Here is a 22120-nt window from a genome sequence, read left to right as displayed (position 1 = left end):
TGAGCAACCCTACAGACGGGAAGGATGGAAGAAGCAAACCAACGACAACTCGTGCTGCTTTAATGCCAAGAAGGGTGAAGATGGATGTTAGGGGAAGAGATGCTGTGCTGGGAGGGTAGGGAACGCCGCTGGGGACAGGGCACATGGGGGCGTAAGCAGCGTGAGGCTTGCAGCCAGCTCTGCCTACCTGCTGGTCCAAATACTCTAGGTTTCTTTGCAACTGAAGGTCTAAAAGTTCATCCTACCAGGAGCCAGCAGGCATGCGGCAAGAAACGAACATACAAAACATATAAAAGAAGAAGCAAAGCGGTTAGGTGAAGGCTACGGAAATGCAAAGACCTCTCGGCCAAGGAAGCGAGGCACCTCCTTGGCACAGAGCCGGGAGAGCTGCCATGGATGTGCCCTGCGGGAGACCCGCTCTCCTCCCGGCTCTCCCTCCCGGCTAACGGTGCCTCGGAAGAGGCACGGCCCTTCCCTTGCTTCTCCAGCTAGCGAGGATGGATGGCAGCATGGGTGGCTTATGGTAACTCGTGCTTCTCCCTCCTCCAACGGCCGGTCCTGCCACGCAGTTTGGGGACCGTGCTCTGCGGGGGGACCTCCTGGTCTCACCCCGCCGGCTCCAACCCCCCAGTGCTCTGAGGGGAAACACGACGCAGAAAAAAGCAGCAGCTGTAGCCAGAAGTGAGGAAGCAAGGGGGGGAGAGGTGCAGGGTGCGCGCCAGCCTCAGCCAGGGACCACCCTGGGGGTGACAAGCCTGGGCCAGCATCGCAGGGCGTACGGGGGTCCCAGGGTATCCCACTGTCCCTGCAACCTGGGGGCTGCAGGGCAGGAACCGGGGGCCTTTCCACAAGGGTTTCCTTTCGGCACAGCTGGGAGCCACCAGAGACACCAGTTAAAGGACCTGCAGTCCTGACCTGCCCCAGAGCAGCCCAGCTCAGACCCACAAAGCTGCCCCTGGAGCGGAACCGTTCTTCCTTGGCTGTCCGAGCAAGGAGCCCCCGAGCTGGCCCACCTTCCCCGGGGGCTCTGTGCACCCCAGTCTGCCGGGGCTCTCCCCCCCGGTGCCAGCAGCGTACATACGTACCATTTTGTCATGGACAGTGGGGGATGCCGGGTAGTGGTACGGATACATTCCCGCAGGCATGGGCCGTCTATCACCCAGATAGTCGTACTGAGAAGAGAGGAGACCCCCCACCCCAAAACCAGAGACACGTGAGAGGTGTGCGAGAGGACAGAAAGCACAGGCAAGGGCAGACCCCGGCCCCGCAGCAGGGTCAGGCCCCGCTTTGGGGCACACAGCGGCAAGACAAGGACACCGGTGCTCCCTGTTCGGGAACACATCACTCGTGGTGGCCCTGGACACCCCATCCCCATCTCATCTCCTCCTGCCCCATCTCTCTGGGCTCGCAGCAGAACAACTGCAACCTGGGCAGCTTTGCCATATGGCAAGGGGGGACCTAAAGCCACCAGCTGCTGCAAGCCATGGACTTGGTGGCATTTTGAGGCCAGGCTGCGCATGCAGAAGGGACGAGCTGTGCTGCAGCACCCCTGCCCTGACGTCCCCGGCGAGGGTCTCCCTCCAACCCCATCCACCCCGAGTGCTGACGGGCATTTACCTTTGGAGAACTGATGGACCGCCTCATCATGAAGGTGGTAGGGTCGGCGTAAATCTCTTCTCCCCGGGGCGGCAGCCGCTCGAAGCGGGCGCTGGGCGAGCGGACCGGGGAGTATACCCGTGCCCGGCTGTAGGAGCCCTGGCTGGGCGAGCGGGGCACGGAGCGGGAGCGGGGCTGCAGCGACATCCGTCGCAGAGAGCCTGAGGCTGCATCCACCTCGTCTAAGTAGGTCGGCTGCCTCCCGGGACCAGGCAGCCAGAGCGGGACATCTTGCCGGCCAAAACCGGGGTGCTCCTTCCAGTCGCGGAGCTGGTAGGTGCCCCCGTTGCGGAAAGAGTGCCGCTTGTCCTCCAGCGCCCAGGGTGGGCTCACCCGCTCGTAGGCGGGCATGGAGCAGATGCTGTCGGGGCGCACCCCCGGTGGGTAGTACTGGTAATCCTCGGGGTACTGCGGCGAGTAGGGGGAATAGTAGTCGGGCACCCGGCGAGACACGGGGTAAAACCTGGTGGGGCTGGAGGGGGGGGAAGAGAGCCGTGAGAGCCAGGCTGGTGGCCAAGGGGGTGACTGGCCCCTTGCTCCACATCTGGGGGTCCCAGTGGGCAAGGACAGCCTTAGAGCAGGCAGCTCCGACACCAGCGCCTGGAAAGCTGGCTGGCTGGCATCCCACCTCCCAGGGATCCTGTGGTGGCCTCCCATCCAAAACCCACCCTGCTCGGCTTTTTGGGGTGTCCCACACACAGCTCAGAGCTGGCACGTGGGAACAGCCCAGAGAGGAGATTTTCTGACCCCAGGAGGGGAGAAAGTAGACGGGAAGAGGAAAAACATTCCCAGAGGATCACCTGAGGGGCAGCACCTGGAGAAAAGGAGCAGGACCCCCCTCTGTCCCCAGCCAGCCCCCCACAGCCCTCACCTGCGCAGCTCCTCGGGGGGCACGGCCCCCCGGCGCGAGTTCACCCACTGCTGCAGCTGCGTCATCGAGCTCTTGCGCTGGGCGATCTTCTCGGGGTTGGTGCGGGGGGCGAAGCCCCGGCGGTGGGCCACGCTCTCCCCATCGGGTGGGGGGTACGCGGTGCTGCCGGGGCGGCTGGGCGATGAGTACGGCCAGCCGTTGGGCTGCGGCGGCCGCTCCACGCTCGCCGGTACCCGGGGTGCCTCGGGGTAAGGACTGCTGGGCTCCGAGGGCATCTCCTGCGCAGCGATGCCATTGGCTTTGGCCAAGGGCTCCTTCTTGCTCTCCATCCTCTCCGATTTCCTTTCGATCTTCTCTGAGCCACGGCCATCACCTTCCCCCCGGGTCTTGGCATCGGGGTCAGCTCTGGGGTGCTCGCGGTGAGTGGCGTTGCAGTGATGTTGGTGGTGTTTGCTGGGGGGGATGTTTTCGGAGTCTGGCTTCTCATGCCTGGGGGGTGCCGAGACAGGAGAGAGGGTTACCTTCCCTTTGCAATGACCCTGGGGTGGCCGATAACGTCCTGTCCCTCCCTCAGCCTTGGGGGGGGCCAATTCTCCCCCAGCTCTGTTCTGCAGAGGGACCCTCATGCTCCCAGAAGGTCCCCGGCCACGATTCACAGCTCCTCCACCCCATCTCCAAGAGACCAGGGGAGAGGGATGGCATGGGGAGACGGCAGGCGCTGACCTCTGGGTTGGGGGGATCTGCACCCGGGCGGCTTCGCCCATGGCTTGGATCCAGGACTCCTGCTCCTCCGTGTTCTCAGCGCTGAAGAAGTAGGTCCGAATGCCAGCGTGCTCGGCCTGGGGAGACAGGGACTGCTTGTTACTCGCCGGCATCTCCTCCACCCAGCACACCGTCACCTGCAGGGAGGCAGAGAAGTGGGGAGAGAGACAGACAGGAGGGTGAGAGCTCCATTTCCACCCCGACACGAGGTCCTGCTGCTGCAGGAGAAGCCAGGCACGGCCATTCCCCCCCTGCCTGAGCCTCCCAGCCACGTGCATCCTCGGTGGCACCAAGGGGGAGGAAGGCTCTGCAGGCAGAACCAGCGCCAGCCCTCATCCCCTCGCAGGGGATCCCCCGGGGCCACGAGTCCCCCGTGGTCACCCCCGGGGATGCTCAGGACCGGCCTTCCCCAGGGCCCCGCAGCAGAGGAGCAGCACCCCGGGGCAGAGGTTGCAGCACCCCAGCATCGAGCTAGTCCCCACAGGGTGCACAGGGCTGGCAAAGGGTCCACATCCCAGCGAGAGCGGCAGAGCTGGATGGAGCGTTATCATTCATGCAGGGTTAGGGGGAAGGTGGCTTCTTGGCCCAGACAACATTTTTGGGGGGAAAGAGGTTTGCTTTTGGTCCAAGATGTCGGTGCCCACTCTCCACCTGGAAGGTGCCAGAAGGCACGTCTGGCTATTTAGGGCCTTTTCGAAGCTTCCACCTTCCCCCTCTGTGGAAAGGGACGGGAGGCAGTGAGGAGGAAGAAAAGGGAGAAAGCAGGAGGTTTTCCCCCGGAAAGACTTTCAGGGCCCAATCCCTTAAAAAATAATAAAAAAAAAATAAATAAAAATTGGGGGTCCAATTAAAACCCTCCCTTGGGTTTCCATCTTCCCCTTCCCCAGAGCATGCAGCCACCATGCCCAGGCGCAGGGTCACCTCCTGCAACCCCCATGCACTCCTGCCCCTAAAAGCTCTACACCCAGAGCAAAACATCAAACCAAACTGATCCATCCCCTGGATTAGTGCGAGCGGGGTGAGCGGAGCATGCCGGCAAGCCTGCGGGTCCCTCACCCTCCTGCATGCATCAGAAACACAAGAAGGTACTACCTAGGTGGTGGCTGGGTGCTGGTGTGGTGAACGGGCACGAAGAGACCTCCTGTCCGGGGATCCTCGCCCGCGGAGAGAGGAGGAAACACAGACATGGGGTCAAGCCACAGCACGGCAGGAGCGCGGGCGCTGCGGCACAGACCTCTCCTGGCCGTCGGGACCCTCTCTACCCTTCTCTGAACAAAACCATCCCCCAAAACCCTCGCGGTGCAGATGGAAAGGCAGGCGCGCACCTGCAGAGCTCGGTTCGTGGGCAGCAGCTTTGCAAGGCTCTTTCCGCACCAGTGTCATAAACCAAGAGAGACATTTTGACACCTCCAGGTCACTTCTTTGCTCTCACCTGCCGAAGCCGCAGGCAGAGACACCTCGCCGGCTGCCAGCATCGGCAAGGGCACACGGGAGAGCCCACGTGCAGCTCCTGGCTGCCGCTCGCCAACGCTCGCCGCTAAACCACGCTCAGCCGCAGCTTAAAGGCAGGCTTAAGGGTGGCAGCTACAAAAATCCATCCCTTAGATTGGAAAAACTCCTCCACAGGCACCAGCTCCTGCCACGCTCACGGGCGGGAAGGTGCATGCTGGGTTTTTGCACAAGTGTACCCAAGTGTAAGCCAGCCTGTGCATCGATCCACCAACAAGCGAGTGCTAACATGACCCGCGACCGTGGGCAGCACGAGCAGTTGTGAGGGTGAGGGCGCACGGTGATGTTGAAGGTGCACGGTGATGTTGAAGGTGCACGGTGGCGGTGCCAGTGAAGCTCAGACCCAGCTCTGAGGAGCGAGGGAGAGCCAAGATCTGCCGCTGGGTGCGGGAGAGCCCCAGCTGCAGCAGCCGCCCTCCGCCTCTCCCTGCTCTCCTCTCCAACACCCACGGCAGCGCAGGCTGACGAGCAGCGACTCATTACGTGCTACCCCCTTGTAATTACATTTGCCTTTCCTTCGCACACCACTCAAAGGAAGCTAAAAAAAAAATATATAAAATTGGAGCTGGGGACACCTCTCTACGTCTGGCTCCGAGAGTGCTGCCGAGAAGCGCCGCAGCAGCCGGTAGGGACAGGCTGGTAGGGAGCAGCGATGCGAAGGGGAAAGCGGGGCAGGGAGAGAGCCGAGAGCACTGCCGGCGAGGGCGGCGTTTCTGCTTGCCCTGCACCCAGCACCTCCCCGGGTTGGGGGGCACTGCTCAGGAGCAGCTCAGGCCTGGGGAGGGGGTGATGACCTTGGAGAAGCCGCTTTGCCCCGCGTGTGCCTCAGTTTCCCCAGCAGAAGGCACGTCTGCACAGGGCGCAGGGTTTCCCCGGGGGGGGGTTTACTGCTGTCACCCCTCTCCCCAGCTTGCTCCGCGTCCCGTCACCGAGAAAGCAAGAAGAGGGAGCAGCGGGGACCCTGCGAGCATCACCGCCGCCCCAGTGCTCCGTCTTTTCCAAGCCCCGGCACAACCACGCACTGACCTTGAACGTGTGCTTCCTGCTGATGTTGTCGGAGGGCTGCACGGCCGCCACGCGGAAGCTGAGGAGGGGGATGCTGCCCAGGATGCTCTCCTCCTTCTCGTCTGGTGGGCAAATGCAGTGGTTACGCGTACGGAGAGGCTTGGAGCCCCAGTTCCCCCCCGGCAGAGACCCACGAGCTGCTGTGGGGACACGAGCCCATCGCTCCCTTCCCGTGGGTGAGCAGGCGGGCAGGCCACCTGTGGGAAACCGCTGCCTGCCTGTTGCTCCCCCGGCAGCTCTTCGTGGCTCTGCTGGGCTCGCACAACAGCCTGCTCAATTATTCATGCCCGCCCTTGGCTGCCGCTGCCAGGGCTGAGCCCAGCGAGCTGCCAGGGAGGCTGGGGAAGGCGCCTGCATTAACCCCTCGGGTCCCTGGTGGGCCAAACACCCGCACAAAGGGGTGCTGTGCACGGCCACCGCTGCCCAGCGGGCTGTCACCTCCGGACCCCCTTTGCCCACGCTGGCAAAATCTGCTCCGAGCCTGCTAACAGCCCAGGTTTGCATGGAGGCACCCAGCTGGTGGCCACTGGGTCCTACTGGGGGGGGGGGCACGAGGTGCGAGGGGCAGCCGGAGCGGGCACGCATTGCCGTACCTTTGTAGTAGAAGAGGCAGCGATCCACCAGCACGAACCAGCGCTTGTTCCACTGCTTCACCCCTGAGCTGGCCTGCGAGAGAGGGGCAGTGAGAGCAGCACCCACCCGGGGTCAGGGGTGCTGCCGCAGGTGGGTGGGAAGGGGACGGCACGGCTCCGGGGGGGGACACCCGGCATGGTGGGGCTCAGGTACCTGCTTGTAGAGCCAGCCGCTTTTGGTCACGGCGGCATTGGGGTTCCTCTTCATGGAATTGGAGCGCTTCCCGAAGGCAATGCCCTTACGGGAGGAGCGCGAAGCCTGCAGAGGGGGAGAGGAGCCGCTCAGTCCCCGGGGGGGCCCCCGACACCCCGTCTCCGCTGCCGCCTGCCGTGCCGAACGGCTCCGGGCACCCACCCGGCCTCCGGGGCGCTCTGGGGGCACCTCCGACACCATGGCGTGGTTGGAGGGCTCGCTGGTGATGGTCGCCGGTCGCTTGCCACCCGCTTTGCTTGACATGTCCAAGGTCGGTCTGCGGCACAGGAGGGCTGAGTCAGCAGAGTTACATTTCTCCAGCCCACGGGAGCCGATCCCTGGCATCCCCACCCTGGGCACTGGCCCCCCATACCCCAGACCACCTTGGTCCCCCATCAAAACCCACTCCCAGGCCCTGAAACCGGGGGAGTCGGGAGCCAACCTACTTTTGCAAGTCAAGTCTTGAGTTGTCCTCGGGGACCTGTCCCGTCACTGGGTGCAGGAACGTGTTCCGCCTTTCATTGTGGCTGTAAGAGACAGCGGCGGGGCGGTGGTTAGCATCTCCCATCCCCGTCCCCCCCCCAGAAACCCTTGGCCTTTAGCACCACGTTTGTTGCTCCGACCCCAGCACTTCGTTGTCCCATACCGGTGCTGGGGCTGGCTCCCTGAGCATCGCCTTCCCCTACGCCCCCGCTAACCCCATGCTTCAGATCCGCTCGGCACATTTCATCGGCGTTTCCCAGAAAGAGCTTGCCTCGCTGAGAGCCGAAACGAGGTCTCTGGTGGCCAAGCCCTCGTTACTTCTGCTGGACATATCCCAGACGTTACCATAAACCCCACTCGGAAGAAGTCTCTGCAGAAGCAGCAGCAATGGCCCATCCTGGGCTGTGCCTGCAGCGACGTCCCCAACGTCACATCCTCCCCTTCGGCTTTACTGCTTTTAGAGCCATTTGACAAAACACCTCGAGTCAGGCTAAGAGCAGGGTCACCTGGCCACGCAGGGCTGTGCATCCCAAACATCAGCCCAGGACCCACCAGCACAAGCTGGTGCAGCTGGATCAGGCCCGGTGACGCTGGGGTGCAGCCAAAGGCGGCCACCACCGGCGGTTCAGGACTCACTGGCAGCACCAGGAGGAGCGAAGCAGGGCTTGGCTGGCAGCATTTGCCGTGTCCCTGCCCCTGCCCCATCCCGCAGAGCCGGTATTGCCGGGCACCCCAGCACCTCACTGCTCCGGCTGGGGAACCTGCTCACACGCTGCTTCCCGGGGGCCCTCGCTGCTGGAGCTGTGGCAGGAGGAAAGGACGAGGTGCACCCACAGGTCCAGGGCTCCATCCCCAGAAGTTTGCATTGGACCCCATCCCCACGATATCCCTTCTTCCTGAAGCTGCCAGGCACCGGGATACGGGTGCTCCCGGCCACCCGTGAAGCCGACACACCAACAGCCGCGGCACGCTGCTGAACCTCCGCACGTCAGCAAAACAGGGGAAGTTTGAGCAAGAAAATGCAGCTGCCAAGACCATCCCATCCACACACACTTCACCCCGAACCTGGGCTCCAGCCAGGCTCTGAAGATATTAACCGCTTTCTACCCAAAAAAAGCCCTGCCAAGAGCTGCTCCCCCTTGCAAGTCCCATCCTGCACCCTGCCACAGATCTGCTCTCCTCCCCAGCCCTCCCCTCGCTCGGGGTCACCTTAAAAACCTGGGCAACGCGTACGCACCCCACAACGAGGGGCAGTGCTCGCTCCCCAAACCCCCCCCAGCACCGCGCTTTTCTGTGCCATGACCGACACAAGTTATCTGTGGAGACAGCCTGCCCGGCCCACGCTCTGACAGCAGCAAAGGGGGTTTCTGCCACCCGGGGCTGGAGCCGCTCCTGGACCGTTTGCCCCCGGCAGGTGACTTTGGAGGGAAGTAACGTGGGGGTCCGGGGCAGGTCCCAGGCCCCCCATGACGCTGACCCACAGGGAGGGTGCAAATGCCAAGCGAGCAACACCCCGACTGCACCAGCCCTGGAAAGCGGGGGTCTGCTGGGACCCGCCAGCCTGCCTGAACCCCAGCCGGGGGTGTCCCCCCAGCCGGTGATGTCCCCCCAACCCTGCCCACGACCCCGCACCGCGGCAGGTTTCTGTTCCCGCAGGCTGGACTCTCCCCCCGCCCTGCCGCCAAGCCCAGGACACCCACCCTGCTTTGCAGCCCCCCCAGCTTCTCCTGGCACCCACCCCGGTGCCTCCCCCCACCCCAAGTCTGCCGCCACCCCTAGATGCGCCAAGACCCTGGGAACAGCCGGGAAACCTCCTTTAAACCACCCCTCGGCAGCAGCTCCATCGGCTGACCCCGCTCCAGAAACTCCCGAGTTCACATCGCCTCCCAAGCACTGCAATGCAGCAGCCACTGCCCGGGCTGAGGGTCCCCCACCACCATCTGCCCGCCGTCGTCCCCCCCCCAGCCCCCACCAGCCCACCCCAGGGTCCTACCTCACCCGCCGATCCGCCCGAAACTTCAGCATGATGCCGGGGGCCCTCCCAGTTCAGCGCCGGCTCCCGGCTCCCACCATAGCAGCGGTGGGCACGGCCAGCCCCGTGCCGCCTGCCGCCACGCTACGAGGCGACGGCACGTGCCACGGGGGCAGCAACCCCACGCGGGCAGGGGGACGCCAGCAGCGGCCGAAGGGTCTCACTGTCCTCTCCCAGGTGTCCCAGTCCCCCGAATCCCGCGCCGGTGGCATCGGCGTTCCCGGGAGCAGCGGTGGCGGAGCTCTCCGTGGGCTCCGGTGCAGCCGGGCTTGGCGAGCCCCCGGTGTGCGACAGCCAGCCGGCGAGCGACGGGGACAAACAGCTCCCGCTCGCGTCCCCGCGCAGAGGAGAGGCGAAGGGCAGCGCTGCACACACCGCCTCCCCCAGCCCAGGTGCAGAGCTGGGGAGCAGCTGGCGGCAGGCGAAGGGCGAGAAAGGCAGGATTTTGGGGGCTGCCGGACCCCCCTCCCCTCCCCAATCCGGCAGGGCAGCGGTGTGCGGGGGGCTGCTGCTCGGGAAGGGAGGGGGGGTGTCGCGGCGAGGAAGGCAGCAGCACTGAGATGAGCTCTGCCGCTGCCCTGGATTCACCGGCTGCATCCCTTCCCCCTGCTTCTGTCCCCAAACCATCCCAGTTCCCCCCCCTGCCGCCATCCCTTCCCCAGGTCACACCAAGAGAAAATCCTGGGGAGCAGGACAGGCACGTGCACCGATCACCGAACAAGCCAGTAGCTGCAGAGGGGGGACGGGACCCTGCAGAGCATCCAGCAACGGGGCTTCAGCACCCCCAAAAGTCCAGGGAGCCCTTCACACCCCAGCAGGTTAAGAGTGGGGAGCCCTGGGAGCAGGATTCGGGGTGACCCACCCTCCGCCTGGGCACGGCACTTCGGAAAGCGAATGCAAATACATCAGGACTGTTATGATAATGCCTTGGGAGGGAGGGAAGGCAGCGCTGACATTTCAAAGAAACCTCCAAAGAAGGAAACAGAGCACAGAAAGCCAGCTGGCCTCCATCACGCTGCATCCCCGCTCTGCCAGCGCCCTGGGACCACCTCAGGACACGGCCCGCCTGCCTGCAGTGCCGCTCAGGCCGGCCTCTCCCAGCCATTGCATCATTCACCTGCTCTTTCCAAAAACCGGTGCCCTGAAGTTACGGCTATGCCAGTCGGTCAGCCTGCGGCAAGCGGGGTCAGCGCCAGTGCCCGGCTCAGGGATGCTCCTGTGGCACAAGTGGTCCCTGCCAGGAGGGTGGTGGGGAGCAGAGAGGGACGGGAACCACGTCCCCAGCACGGACAGAGGATGTGCCAAGGCAGCGGCATTACTGCTCCCAAACACCTAAATCCACCCCTTTAGGGCACCCTGAGCCGGAGCTGCTCTCTGGGCATGGAGGAGCTGAGCGGTGCCGCCGCCGCTCTCCTCGCTGGCACGCTGCCGGCCACCAGCCGCGGGGCGAGACACACGCGCACGGAGAAACCTGCCCACCGCAACACCCGCCGGCAGCACCAGCTTCGTGCCGGCGTCCGCACCTCTGGCAAACCCACCGGCGCTGGCTGTCCCCACGTCCCCGCAGCAGCAACTCACCCGCTCCTCGGTCACCACCACCCTCCGCAGCGAAGAAGCCGGGGGTCAAGGTCCCCCAACGGCCCGCGGGTGCGTGCCAGCCCTCCGCCATGCGACAAAGCCGATGCTCACCCGGTGGCGTGGCCGCCGTGGAGGAAGGGGAGCCCGTCAGCCGAAGCTGTGGCCCCTTTTGGGGACAGCAGCCCCGGGGGGCAGCGTGGCAGGAGTGGGAAAGGCAGCTCTGGGAGGCGCAGGTAGCAGCCACAGCAGCTGCGCTGGAGGCACCGTCCCCCCCAGTGGCAGGGTTTCGCCCCCTGTCACCCCAGTTCAATGGCACGGGGGACTGTGCTGGGCTCAGGGGCCACTCTGGGAGCCTCTAACCCGGGATCAACCCTGGCTTTGCCAGCCCAGAGCAGGCGCCATTCTCCCTGCACCAGCTGGGCTATTTCACAGTCATTAGTATCTGGGGGTGGGCAGGGACACGGCATCCTCCACAGCCGATCAAGCAGACAGGCTTCAGGGCTCCAAACAGCAGCTCAGGGGTGGGGGGGGTCTCCCGGACCTCCCAGGAGAGCCGTGGGGGAGAAGAGCCAGTGCTTTTCCTCAGGGTAACCATCAAAGAAAAACCCTCTTAAACCCCCTCTTGCTTCTTCATAAAGGTAAGGAGCAAGAGAAAGGAATAAACGCAATAACCGAAGAACAAAACTTTCACTCAATGCAGCTTTTCTTCCCCCTCCCCAAAGCTGAAGTTTGTCGAGAGCAGGAGGACAACCTTCCTGGCTCCCCCCTGCCCTTCCACAGCTCATGAAGGTCACAGGTCTCCAGCTCTCTCAAACCAGGGCTGGGGCACATCCCTGAGCAAAGCCCGAGGACCCCCCCCGGGTCACCGGCACACTGCGTGGGTGCCCACATCGCCCTGCGGCGTGAGAAAGAGCAGCACTGGGTGTAATCCAGCCATACCAGAGCAGCAGCAGGCAGGAGGGTAGGAGGATGGGCTGCTTTATAGCAGCTCTCAGCTGCGGCTGAGGGTGCGAGAGAGTTAACGTCACCCCAGCTGGGAAGGAGCAGGTGAAATAGTGACAGGAGGGAGCAATTTCCCTGCGACCAGCTCCCGCCCGGGGCTCGCTGCATCCAGGGTGCCTGCAGCCGGCTCTGGGGGAGCGGGTGCGGGAGCAGCGAGCCCCCAACGTGCCTCGCCGTGGCGCAAAGCACCGGTGGGCGATGCCAGCTGTGCTTCTGCTGGGCAGGATTCCTGGCCGGCTGCCTCGGGACCCCTCCTTGTGAGGAAGGTGGGATGCACCAAGCAGGGCTGGAAAAAGCCCACTGCGGGCTGGTGCAGGATGCAGGAGGGGGTCCTCTCCAAGAGCATATGGTGAATCCAGCTCCGCCGGCTGGACGCAGCCAAGCAGCCCCCCAAAACCTCCCAGCGTGCAGCAGACATCAGCTAATGGGAACCATCCCCGCACCCCGGCCCTCCCTGGGGCGTCGGGGCTCCTGGCTGTTATCTGGCAGCTGCGAGGGCGGCGAGCGGGCAGGAGGAGGGGAGGCGCAGGCTCACCGCCCAGGCGCCGGAGCCTGCCAAGCACTAAATCCAGAGCAAAGCAGCCAGGCAAGGGGGGCTACGGGGAGCCCGAGAACCCCCTTCCCACCGGCCCTGCTTGGGCTGCACCGGTCGGGGTGCGATGCCAGAGCCGCAGGGCTGCTCTCCGAGCGCTCGCTACGGGCTAACATCATCCCTCCGGCTCCCAGGCTGGCTGTGTGCCAGGGGGATCCAACCGCCTTGTCCTCCCACGCCCCAACCCGAATTTCACCTCCGGCAGGCGCCTCGCCGCCCCCATCGCCCCAGCCCCAAGGTGTGTGTGTGTGGGGGGAGCTCGGGTGGGATGGAGGGGTTACCGTCACGGCTGCTGGGCTCTGCCACCCCGGGACCGTGGCAGGCAGCAGGAGGAGGAGGAGGAGGAGGAGGCAAGCGGCCAAGGCTGCCTGCAACCCCCCTCCGAAGCGATAATGAAAACCCTTCGTCTGGAGGTTTCACCCGTGTTCTCGGGGCGAGCATCCAGGCGGCTCCCAAGCAAGGGGCTTGCGTGGCCACCGGCCAAACACGCCCTGCACGTTGGCCTCCTTCCTCTGTTTTTCTAGCCCTTTCTTCACCTCTCCCTCTCCTCCTGAGCCACATCCATCTCCTCCAACCGGAGCCCTTGAAAACCCTTTTCTCCCAGTTAACCGCAGCACTCAGCACCCACGGGAAGAGACACGGGGTCACCCCATCACCCACGGCCCCTGCAAGGGTGCTGGCAGAGAAAATCCACCCTCAGATGAGCAAGTGCAAACTGCCAAGTCCCATCTTGCAAGGGGAGCCCGGGGCAGGAGCAAATGCATTCTAATACACTAATAAACCAGACCCTCCACACCCCCGGGGCTGTCCCGCTTGGCGCAGGGGTTGCACAGGGCTCGGCTCTGCCCCGCGGGGCCGGCGCAGCGCATGCTCGAGATGCAATAGGAAAGAAAAAAATAAAAAAATTTAAATTAAATTCTGCAGGCGCAGCGCGAGCGGGTCTGGTGGAGTCACTGCAGCCAGGGGACGAGTGCCAGCAGTTCGGCTGCTCCAGCGTCTCTGTGCGGGGCCGTCCCCAGCTCCGGCTCTCTGCCGAGCGAGGCCCCGGGCTGCCCCATCACTGCAGCTACTTCAACCCCCGTTGGATGATTCAAGCAGGAAAAAAATAAAAACTAGCCCTGTGCGCTCCCCACACCCTCGGCAGGGCTGAGCTGGCCGCGGGGTGTCCTGTGCCAGCCCTGGCCCTGGCCAAAAGCCTGGTCCACAACCCGGTGGGAAACACTGCTCGGCGTTTCCGAATTGCCCTGGACTTGGAAGAGTTATATGCCAGCCCTGGGAGAGGGCAGAGAAAGGAGAGAAGGTTGGAGGGGAAGAGGAGACGGAGGCAAAGGCGGGATGGAGAGCTACAAGAAACACTCCCATGCCTGGCCAGGCACCGCCACGGGCTCATTAGAGCCGACCGGCACCCCTCGAAATCCCAACGCCTGCCGGATTTGCAGCGAGATCGGCCTCTGGGATGAAAGCAGCTTGTGGGGACTCAAAAACCAGACCTCGGTGCGGAGCCGCACGCTGAGCTTTCCCTCCGGCCCGGCCCCGCGGTGCTGCCGGCTGGCCGGCTCCCACCGCTCCCAGCATGGTAGGGACCGGCAGCCGGTTCTCCTCCATAACCTCATCCCTGCCCTAATCCCGGCCCCGCCATCCAGCTGAGCAAGCATTTCCTGCACTGCGTCCATCGGGGCAGGGGGCCAGAAGGCAGCGCAGCCCTTCGTGCTAACGAAACCAGGCTCCCGCGCACGCACAGCCTCCTCCTGCGCCCGGCATGGTGCCGGCACAGTGGCACAGCCGAGCAGCACCCCTAACCATGGTGCCCGCCTGCTGCGCTCCCCCTCCAGTGCAACTGCTTCTGGGATGGGGCCAGGGAAGCAAAAGCAAAGGTTAATTTTGCCTCCTGCCCTCGTCCGTGCTGGGTGCTGCTGTGAAACAGCCCCAAAACAAAGGGGTACTGGTCCACGCATCCGTCCCCTCCGCCACCTCACCGCTGTGACAAACTGCACACAGCTGCCACCGCGATGCCCAGGCAGGGAGCACCCCGGCTTGCCACCCACCACCGATGCTGGAAAAAAAGCCTCCCCGGAGCAAGCAGGCTCTGGCCGGAGAGCTTTGCCCCACGCACCTCGGGAGGGTTTCAGTGTGAGAGGCTGCAGCCAGCGAGCACCGCGGCCAGGCCAGGCTTTACCACCCGCTCCTGCGAACACGCTCTCGCCATCAACCCTGCGATTTCCCCCGTGGGAGCTTTGCCGGGAGGGAAGGCGGAAAAGCCTGAGCTGGATCCGGCTGGGAAGCAGCAAGGCTGCTGTGCCGGCCTTGCTGAGAACAGGGCAAAGTCCCCGGCAAGGGCAGATGGCGGCTCCCGCAAACCCGCAACCCACGTGCAACGTCACCGTCGTCACGCAGCCGGGCTGGCGCGGGAGCGATGGTGGTGGCCCTTGAGCAGGGACGTCCCAGCCGGCCAGGGTCCGTGGGGACGGACAGTGGGAGAAGCCCCCGCCATCCTCGGCGCGGCAGAGCGGGACGGCCGGGAGCAGGGGGAAGTCAGGGGATTTCCAGAGAACAAAGCGGCTGCTGGCAGCCAGCGTCGGCGGCAGCGGGGAGGGCGAGTCCCTCGCTCCCGCTCCAGCTGGGGTCAGGGAAAAGCACAAAAAAGCACCGGGAGTTTGTGTTTTATCTCCCTGGCAACCCCGGCTCCATCACAGGCATGGCTCACAGGGGCGGCCCGGCCAAAACACGCTGCTGTGGGAGATGGAGAGTTCGGGGCAGGCGCAGCAGCATCTCAGATACATGGGGTGACGTTTGGGGAGTGTCACAGCCGTCTGACGGGGTGGTCCGGGACCCAGGGCAGAGCAGGTGACAGTCCGTGCCCTGGCAACACTGAGTGTGTGGCCCTGCTTTAACCATGTCACTCCATCGTCCCTTCTTGGGGACAGAACCCAAACGCCACGTGTACGGGATCGCCAGGCTCCCCAAGCCACCGTGCCCACAGGGGACAGGGCAGCCCCATGGCAGCTCTCCTGCGGCATCACTGGCCAAGGATCCTTCCCCAGCCGCGGGGTAGCCTGGGAGTGGATCCCCCAGGGGACGAGCAGGGATGAAATCAGTCATGGAGACATGCAAATGCAGACTGCGGGGCTCAGAGGTGAGGGGTGGGAGGCTGCCGGCACACGGAGCCGGACCGCGGCAGACACCGAGAGGCACCGGGCACCAGCACGGGTGAGCGGACACAAGACATCAAGACCATTTATCGGACCAGGATGCAATCCTTCAGCCTCTCCTCCCGTGCTCCACAGCCTCCTACAAATCTGGAACCACTGTGGGGCTGCAGACCTTCCCTCTGCCTTGGCCCAGGGCTGGGGTGGCAGGGTCCCGGCTGGGCTCGGTGCTGCTGCCGAAACCCAGCCGGGGGGTACGGAGGTGCCTGGGCAGCTGCGACACCTCCGCCAAAGGTGATCTACTAATGCAGCCTCCGAGCCGCAAGCCGGACCCAGACCTGGAGGGTTTAAACCTCTTGCTAAGCTCTTTAAGAAACCACTTCCAGTGGGCAGAAATACCTGTCCCAAGCAATCGCTGGTACGAGGCATCAAACAAACACAGCCCCAACCCCTCCCCAGCCAGGTCAGGTCAGGAGCAGGGATTATGGCAGCGGTGCTGGGGAAATCCTGCTGGAACAAATCCCCAGCACCTGCTTAACCCATTGCACATGATAATCACACCGGCGTCCCGACGGCGACGGGCGACGCAGTGCCTTCCCTGCTGTGCTCCGCGCCTGCCAGATATCCAGCTGCGTCCGTCACCGCGCCGGCTGCCCTCGGGTCCCCCGGCTGCTCTCAGCCACCGCCGGGCACCGGCCGCAGACAATGGCCCATGTGTGCCATGGCCGGGCTCCGTGCCGATGCTGCACGCACGCACGCACGCACTCACCGGTGCCACCGCGCATCCCCTCCGCCCACGTCTGCTTGCCAAGCCGGTGGCTCTCCCACAAGCCGGGATAGATGATTTCCTTCCAAGCCCACGGAGACCATCATTGGTATCAATCATTAACAGCCACGGCAGCTGCCGGCAGCCTTAACCCCCTCGGCACCATGCCGCTGCGGGACGAGCATGGGAAGGCATCCTTTGCTCGCACTGAAAGCCCCTTTAACGGCACCGCGGTGCGGCAGGCCGCCGCAGCCCAACCCGCCGGGGATGCAAAGGGGTTTCCAAGGGGCTCCGCACCCCCCACGGACCCACGGCCACTCCCACAGCATCATGTCTCTATGCACCCCAAACCGCTCCCTCGGCACCGCGGGCCTCGGGAGCAGCCCTGCGTGCTCCCGTGCAGCCCCAAGGGCCATATCCTGCCTCTGTATCCAGCCGAGCCGTGAGCAGCTCAGCCTGGTGGGAGCTGCATGGAGACCCTGCTTTCCCCCATCCTTGGGGACAGCCGGCAGCGTTCATCGGGGGGGCTGAGCCCCTCAGCCCTCTGCCCCCCCCAGGAGCGGGGCAGAGGGCTGCTCCCACGGCTGCCCACGGAAGCCGGAGGCACATCCATTGCATCCTCAGTGCGGGAGCCCGGGCAGGACAAGATCTCTTAGCTCAGGGGTCCCGGAGCTCTCTCTACACATAGCTTTTCCAAGAACATCAATGGCTGTAACTTCATCCGAGCATGTTTACAACCCAGCCGCAGTTCTTGGCTCCCTTGGCCGTGTCGGGGGCCGGCTTGGCTCCCGAGACTGCCGCTCAGCCGGCGCACGGTGCTGCCAGCGCCCTGATGCCAGGGTGTTCCGCATGCCGTGGTCCCCAAGAGGTTGTCCGGATCACCACCACGTGCATCCCCATGGAGAGGAGGCACAGGGGCTGTTCCTATGTCTGAGGTCTGGGAAGCAGATGGACAGATGTCCCTGTCACCCCCCTGCCACTAGCCGCGTTACCCAATCTGCAAAGGAGTTGAATGATTAACCTCCGGCCGTGCCGTCGCCAGGAGCTGGTAGAGCCCTGCTCTGCCCGTGCACAGCCCCGGGGCACGACGGCACCTGGGGAGCAAACCCCTATTCCCCCCCCACCCAGCCCCAAACCCAGACGGTGTCACCGGCCCCCGCTGCCCCAGGAGCATCCCATGCCACGTCCTGGAGCAGGGACACGTCCGGCTCCGCCAGCCCGGAGCAGCCACCGCGTCCTCCTGCAAATGCAGAGGGGGCACAAAAAGGGCTCAGCTCCTGTCCTCGTCCCGGCTCCCGTGGGTCTGGAGGTACTCACGGCCCGCGACACCCCGCTGGCACCGCAGCCCAGCTCCGGCTTTCGGACACCGACACGCAGCTCATTTCGCTTTCTCCAGCTCCGGCTGTGGCCCCGGGGGCGTCCGGGCTGCGAGTGCTCATAAATAGCCTTGGACAAACATCTGCACGGCACCACCCCGCTCAGGCTGGAAAGCGGAGGGCTGCTGTGGGGATGGTTTTAATCATCATATAAGACCATCAAATGGCTAAAAAAACCACAGATGGGAATGAACTGTAAATAAGTGCAGACACAGCGGCCGATAAGACCTGCTGGCAGCAGGGCTGGGCTCAGCTCCCCGTGCCCATGATGTGCATGGCCTCTTTGCATATGGGCACGGCTTTTGAATTTCCCATTCCCCACGCCCACGCAGGATGAGAAACCACAAGCTCCTTGCAAACAACCCCGAACTGGGAGCGCTTGGAGGGCGCGGAGCCCAGAGCAGGGTACAGCAATGCTCACAGGGTGCCAAAATTAAGCGTCCCCATGCTCCAGTGAGTCTCGGGGCTCTGCAGTTGGGTGCTGCTATTCCTACTCGCCTTTGAGCCCAGCGGGACAGGGAGCGGGGGTAAGCCCCAGCCTGGGCTCGATCAGCCACTGCAGGTTGTGCCGCTCCCTGCAGAGGCTCTTGATTGTTTTTGTCTAAATTACCAATTTTCCGCTGTTGGATCTCTCATGGGCAGCTCTCACTCGAGTGCTTTAGCAAATGGGTGCGCTCATACGGATGAAAAATAAAGTCGTAAATGCAGCACCCCAGGGTGCGGGGGCATGACATGGCACGTTAGCAGAGCAACACCGACATTGCCAGCCTGCGTGGCCCCGCTGCCACCGCGGGACCCTGGCAGAGCGCTGCCGGCACGCTTCCCGCAGGCATTTGGGTTCGGGGAGTCTCTGGGTTAGGGGGTTGCGGCAGCTCTGGTTCTGCCCCAGCTCACGAGCTTCACCGTGCCGCTGCCAGCCCTCCAAGTGACTCATCGGCTGCTCTGCGCCCCGACCTCTCGCAGTCAAGTCCCGACACATTCGGCACATTCCTGGCATAGCTGGCTGTGCCGGGCCGGGCTGGGCCATGCCGGCACGGAGCCTCACACCTGCCGGAGAAGCAAGGCTGGGTGGATGCCAGCAGCACACTCAGGTCTCTGCAAAGATGCTCATGCATCTCAGGGCTTCGTCATGGTCTGATAACCACGACGGCCCAGCACGGCCACGTGTCCCCGCGGGGATTTAGCCCTGGGCGGGAGCAGCTCAGCTCTGCCTCCTGTGCCACAGCAAAGATGGCCCAGTCGGCAGGTTGTCATCGCGGGCAGCCTGTCATCCTCCCCAGCAGCGTGACTACCGTCCCAGTTGCCTTCCTCACGCAATGCCACACTTCCCTGACGTCGGCATGGGTGTGATGCCGGTATATGGGGAAACTCTCCATTTTTAGATCTGATCCTGTACCTTCACAGGCCTCGGAACAGTTTGTAACCGAGCGGTGACGCAACAGCGCACGCGTCTCGGTTGTGCAAGTGCATTGCACCAAGTAGCTCCCAAGGACGGGGTGAGCACTGGCTCCGGGCAGCTCGGGGCTGGCCGAGGCTCTCTGACCCCGCAGCCGTCTGCAGTGCATCCCACAGCCCTGGAGAGCAGCCCGGGATCACGGTGGGGGTGCCAGCGGGTGCAACGTGCGGAGCAGCCAAAAGCGGTCCCGAGTGCCCGGGAACAGCCACCACGGTGGGGATCCCCCATGGGCAGGAGCTGAGTCTGGCACCTATGGATGCCTCCGAATCCTCCTGGTCCCAGCACTGACAGCCCCCAGCCCCAGAGCTGCCCGGGCACATGCCCATACCACCAGCCTTCGTGTACAAACAGAGCGGGAACCAAAGGTCCCCCAAACCTGGAGGCTTGTTTTTGAGCAAACAGACCAAACCAAACATGCACAGGCCCCCTTCAGACCCCAGGCATGGGCTTGGGATCCACTGCCTTTACCAAGCTTGCCTCCACCTCTGGCAGTGGTGCCATGCCGGTGTGGGGCATCCCTTGGGGGGGAACCGCAGCCGACCCCGTGAGCTCTGTGCTGAGCTGAGGCAGCCAGAATGGGTCTCCAAAAGAAGAGATAAATCAGCGTGTCAGGGCTCTCCGCACCACATCCCAGCGGTCCCGTAAACTGCAGCTGACCAAGGCACTGGGCCCCGCTGCCGAGCTCGGAGCGGCTCCCCACCAGGACGTGGGTGCTGGGGAGCCAAGCACTGCCCACGACCCCGGGGTATCTGCCAGCTCCTGTCCCCAGCGCAGCCATCCTGGGGCACAGCCTCCAGACGGCAGGTTCCTATTAATACCCACCAAGAGCTCAGCTTGTGCAGGTGCTTGCCATATCAAGCCATTAGCCTCCTCCACGAGCCATTAAACTCTCAGCCCAGCCATTAGCACCAGCGCCAGGACGTGCGCAGCAATTCCGTCACTGCGCTCGGATGGGACGGCCCCGATTTTATTGCTATCTCCAGCCCACCACACCCTGGTGTGGCAGGGCCATGGCTGGGGCAGACGGGCACAGCTTCCCGGTGAATCACTGGTCATTCCCAGCTTCCCAACCGCGTTGTAATTAGCGCACGCAGCCGACAGCAGCCCTGCGGGGCAGCTGCAAGGGAAAAGCAAGGAATTTGCTGGGGGAAAAGCAGAGGGAGCTGCAAAACCCTCTGCACCCGCCAGACCGGACCCTCAGAATCTCCTGGGATGGTGCAAAGCCAGCGCGGGGACAGGGCATGCCTCTGTGCCACCAAACAGCCCTCATCTTCTTCCTCGTCCCCCTCCCAGCAGCCACCTCCACAACGATGCAAACGCCATGGGCGAGTTTAGTAGCGCGGCGTTGGCTCTGCAGAACGAGATCTTTCCCTGAATGAAGTTTAGTCACCGTGGGATGTTTCCAATTGGAAATCAGGACAGTTCCAGGCTGAACGCACGCCAGCTTTCCACTTCCCAGAAATCCCATTTGCAAGCGAGCCTGTTGCCAGTTCCCCCTTCTCCCCCAGCATCACGTAAATAAATGCCGCCCCAGCTTTCCCTCCGCCCCAGCGGGGAGATGCAGCCTTTGGGCTCCGGCTGCGGCACAGCCCAGCCCGGCCGCGCAGCCTCCGGCTCCAGCCCCGCATCCGCTGCTGTGCCCGGGGAAGGAAGCCGGTGGGACGGGAGTCACTGAGCTGGGCTGGTGCTGGAGCCCAGCCAGTCCCAGCCCAGTAAGAGCCCTTGGTGATGCCTTTGCTGACGGCGGCTCAGCCAGATGAGCCCTTTGCCGACGTACCTGCCTGCAGCGTCCCCCCAGGGATGCTCGCAGGCAGCTGGGGCCGGGGACCTGCATCAGGTTTAGTCGAGGGGAGCAAGCGTGGTGGCTGCCCTCCACAAGGAACTGGTTTGCTCAGTGCTGGGAAGAGCTGGAGGCTTGTGCTGAGTTTCCAGAGGGCAGAGATGGGCCAATACACAAGAAGAGCAGTTGGGCGCCGCAGAGGTTGGAGATCCCTTCACCGGGTGCCTTCTGCTTTCCTGTGGGTTTGGGTCAGGGGAGGATGTTCCGCATGCACAGAGACCAGTGTCCCCAACCCAATCTGGACCAGGAGTCACTGGGAATCAAGGGAACGGACAAGGGAACGTGATCACAAATGTCAACTCCTTAGGAAACCAGTAAGTGGAAAAAAGCCAGCCATGCGCTTGACTTGCCCTCATGCGTTCTGCCTCCCCACGTGTCTCCCTGCCCCAGCAGGATGGAGGAGGCACCGCATGGGGACCGCAGAGGTGACATCCCAGCTCTGCGCTGTGCTGGACATCGCCAGAAGCTGCTAAAGGTCCCTCCTTGTCACAAAATTAATTAGTGGCCCTGCGGCACTGGGATGGAGTGAAGGACATGCCGCCGAAAGGAGGGAGCGCTTTGCTCCAGACCGGAGCCTGGTTCTTCACCCACCATTGCTGGAGCAATAGGGGAGGAAGGAGCAGGATGGTGCCAGGATCAGGCTCAGCTATGAACCCACCGCCCTGCCAGCACTGGAGAGCAGTGGGGTGATCACTCCCATCTCCCAAACATCCCCACAGATGGCTGGGAGCAACAGGATGGAAACCACAGCAATCCCGTGCTGCGGACCAAAGGAGACCTACAACAGCCACACACTGCTGCCAGCTGCCGAACACGGGCTGCGGCACCCGCTGCTGCCCAGTGCTGGAGCATCCTCCGGCCCTTGCAAGGTGCTGGTGTCATCGGCCCTCCTGGCTGCTCTGTGAGATGGCAGCAGCTTGGCTGGAGGGTCTGGGGAGGAAAGGGCTTTTCCAGGGTCTGGGAAAGCAGAGGGAAGGCATGGCAGGGTACAGCAGAGGGTATAGCAGGGTACAGCAGAAGGTTGCTTTAAAAAAGCCTCTTTTAAAACATCCCTTCAAACAGAACAAAGCAGGCGATGCAGCTGGGTCTCTCCCCCAGGAGGAGAGGTGATTTTAAGCAGTGCTTCCAGGAGATCGCAGCATTATTCCCCAGCTGGCTCAG

At 63.7% G+C, this 22120-nt stretch overlaps 1 protein-coding gene across 1 annotated transcript in view; it reads right to left on the bottom strand.

Moving 5' to 3' along the window:
• PLEKHA6 (pleckstrin homology domain containing, family A member 6) overlaps positions 1–22120 on the bottom strand; it is a 61984-nt gene that overhangs the window by 12621 nt on the left and 27243 nt on the right. Inside the window, exons 6-14 of the mRNA XM_010579623.1 lie at positions 7135–7215; positions 6851–6965; positions 6650–6754; positions 6457–6529; positions 5825–5925; positions 3251–3426; positions 2528–3016; positions 1618–2128; positions 1086–1172 (exon numbers count right to left, since the gene is read on the bottom strand). Of these exons, the coding sequence (XP_010577925.1) occupies positions 1086–1172; positions 1618–2128; positions 2528–3016; positions 3251–3426; positions 5825–5925; positions 6457–6529; positions 6650–6754; positions 6851–6965; positions 7135–7215 (1738 nt within the window). The remainder of the gene's footprint in view (positions 1–1085; positions 1173–1617; positions 2129–2527; positions 3017–3250; positions 3427–5824; positions 5926–6456; positions 6530–6649; positions 6755–6850; positions 6966–7134; positions 7216–22120) is intronic.

The sequence above is a fragment of the Haliaeetus leucocephalus genome, unplaced genomic scaffold (genome assembly GCF_000737465.1).
Source record: "Haliaeetus leucocephalus isolate CR32 unplaced genomic scaffold, Haliaeetus_leucocephalus-4.0 Scaffold68, whole genome shotgun sequence".
NCBI classification, from domain to species: Eukaryota; Metazoa; Chordata; class Aves; order Accipitriformes; family Accipitridae; genus Haliaeetus; species Haliaeetus leucocephalus.
This window is presented reverse-complemented; position numbering and strand designations above follow the sequence as displayed.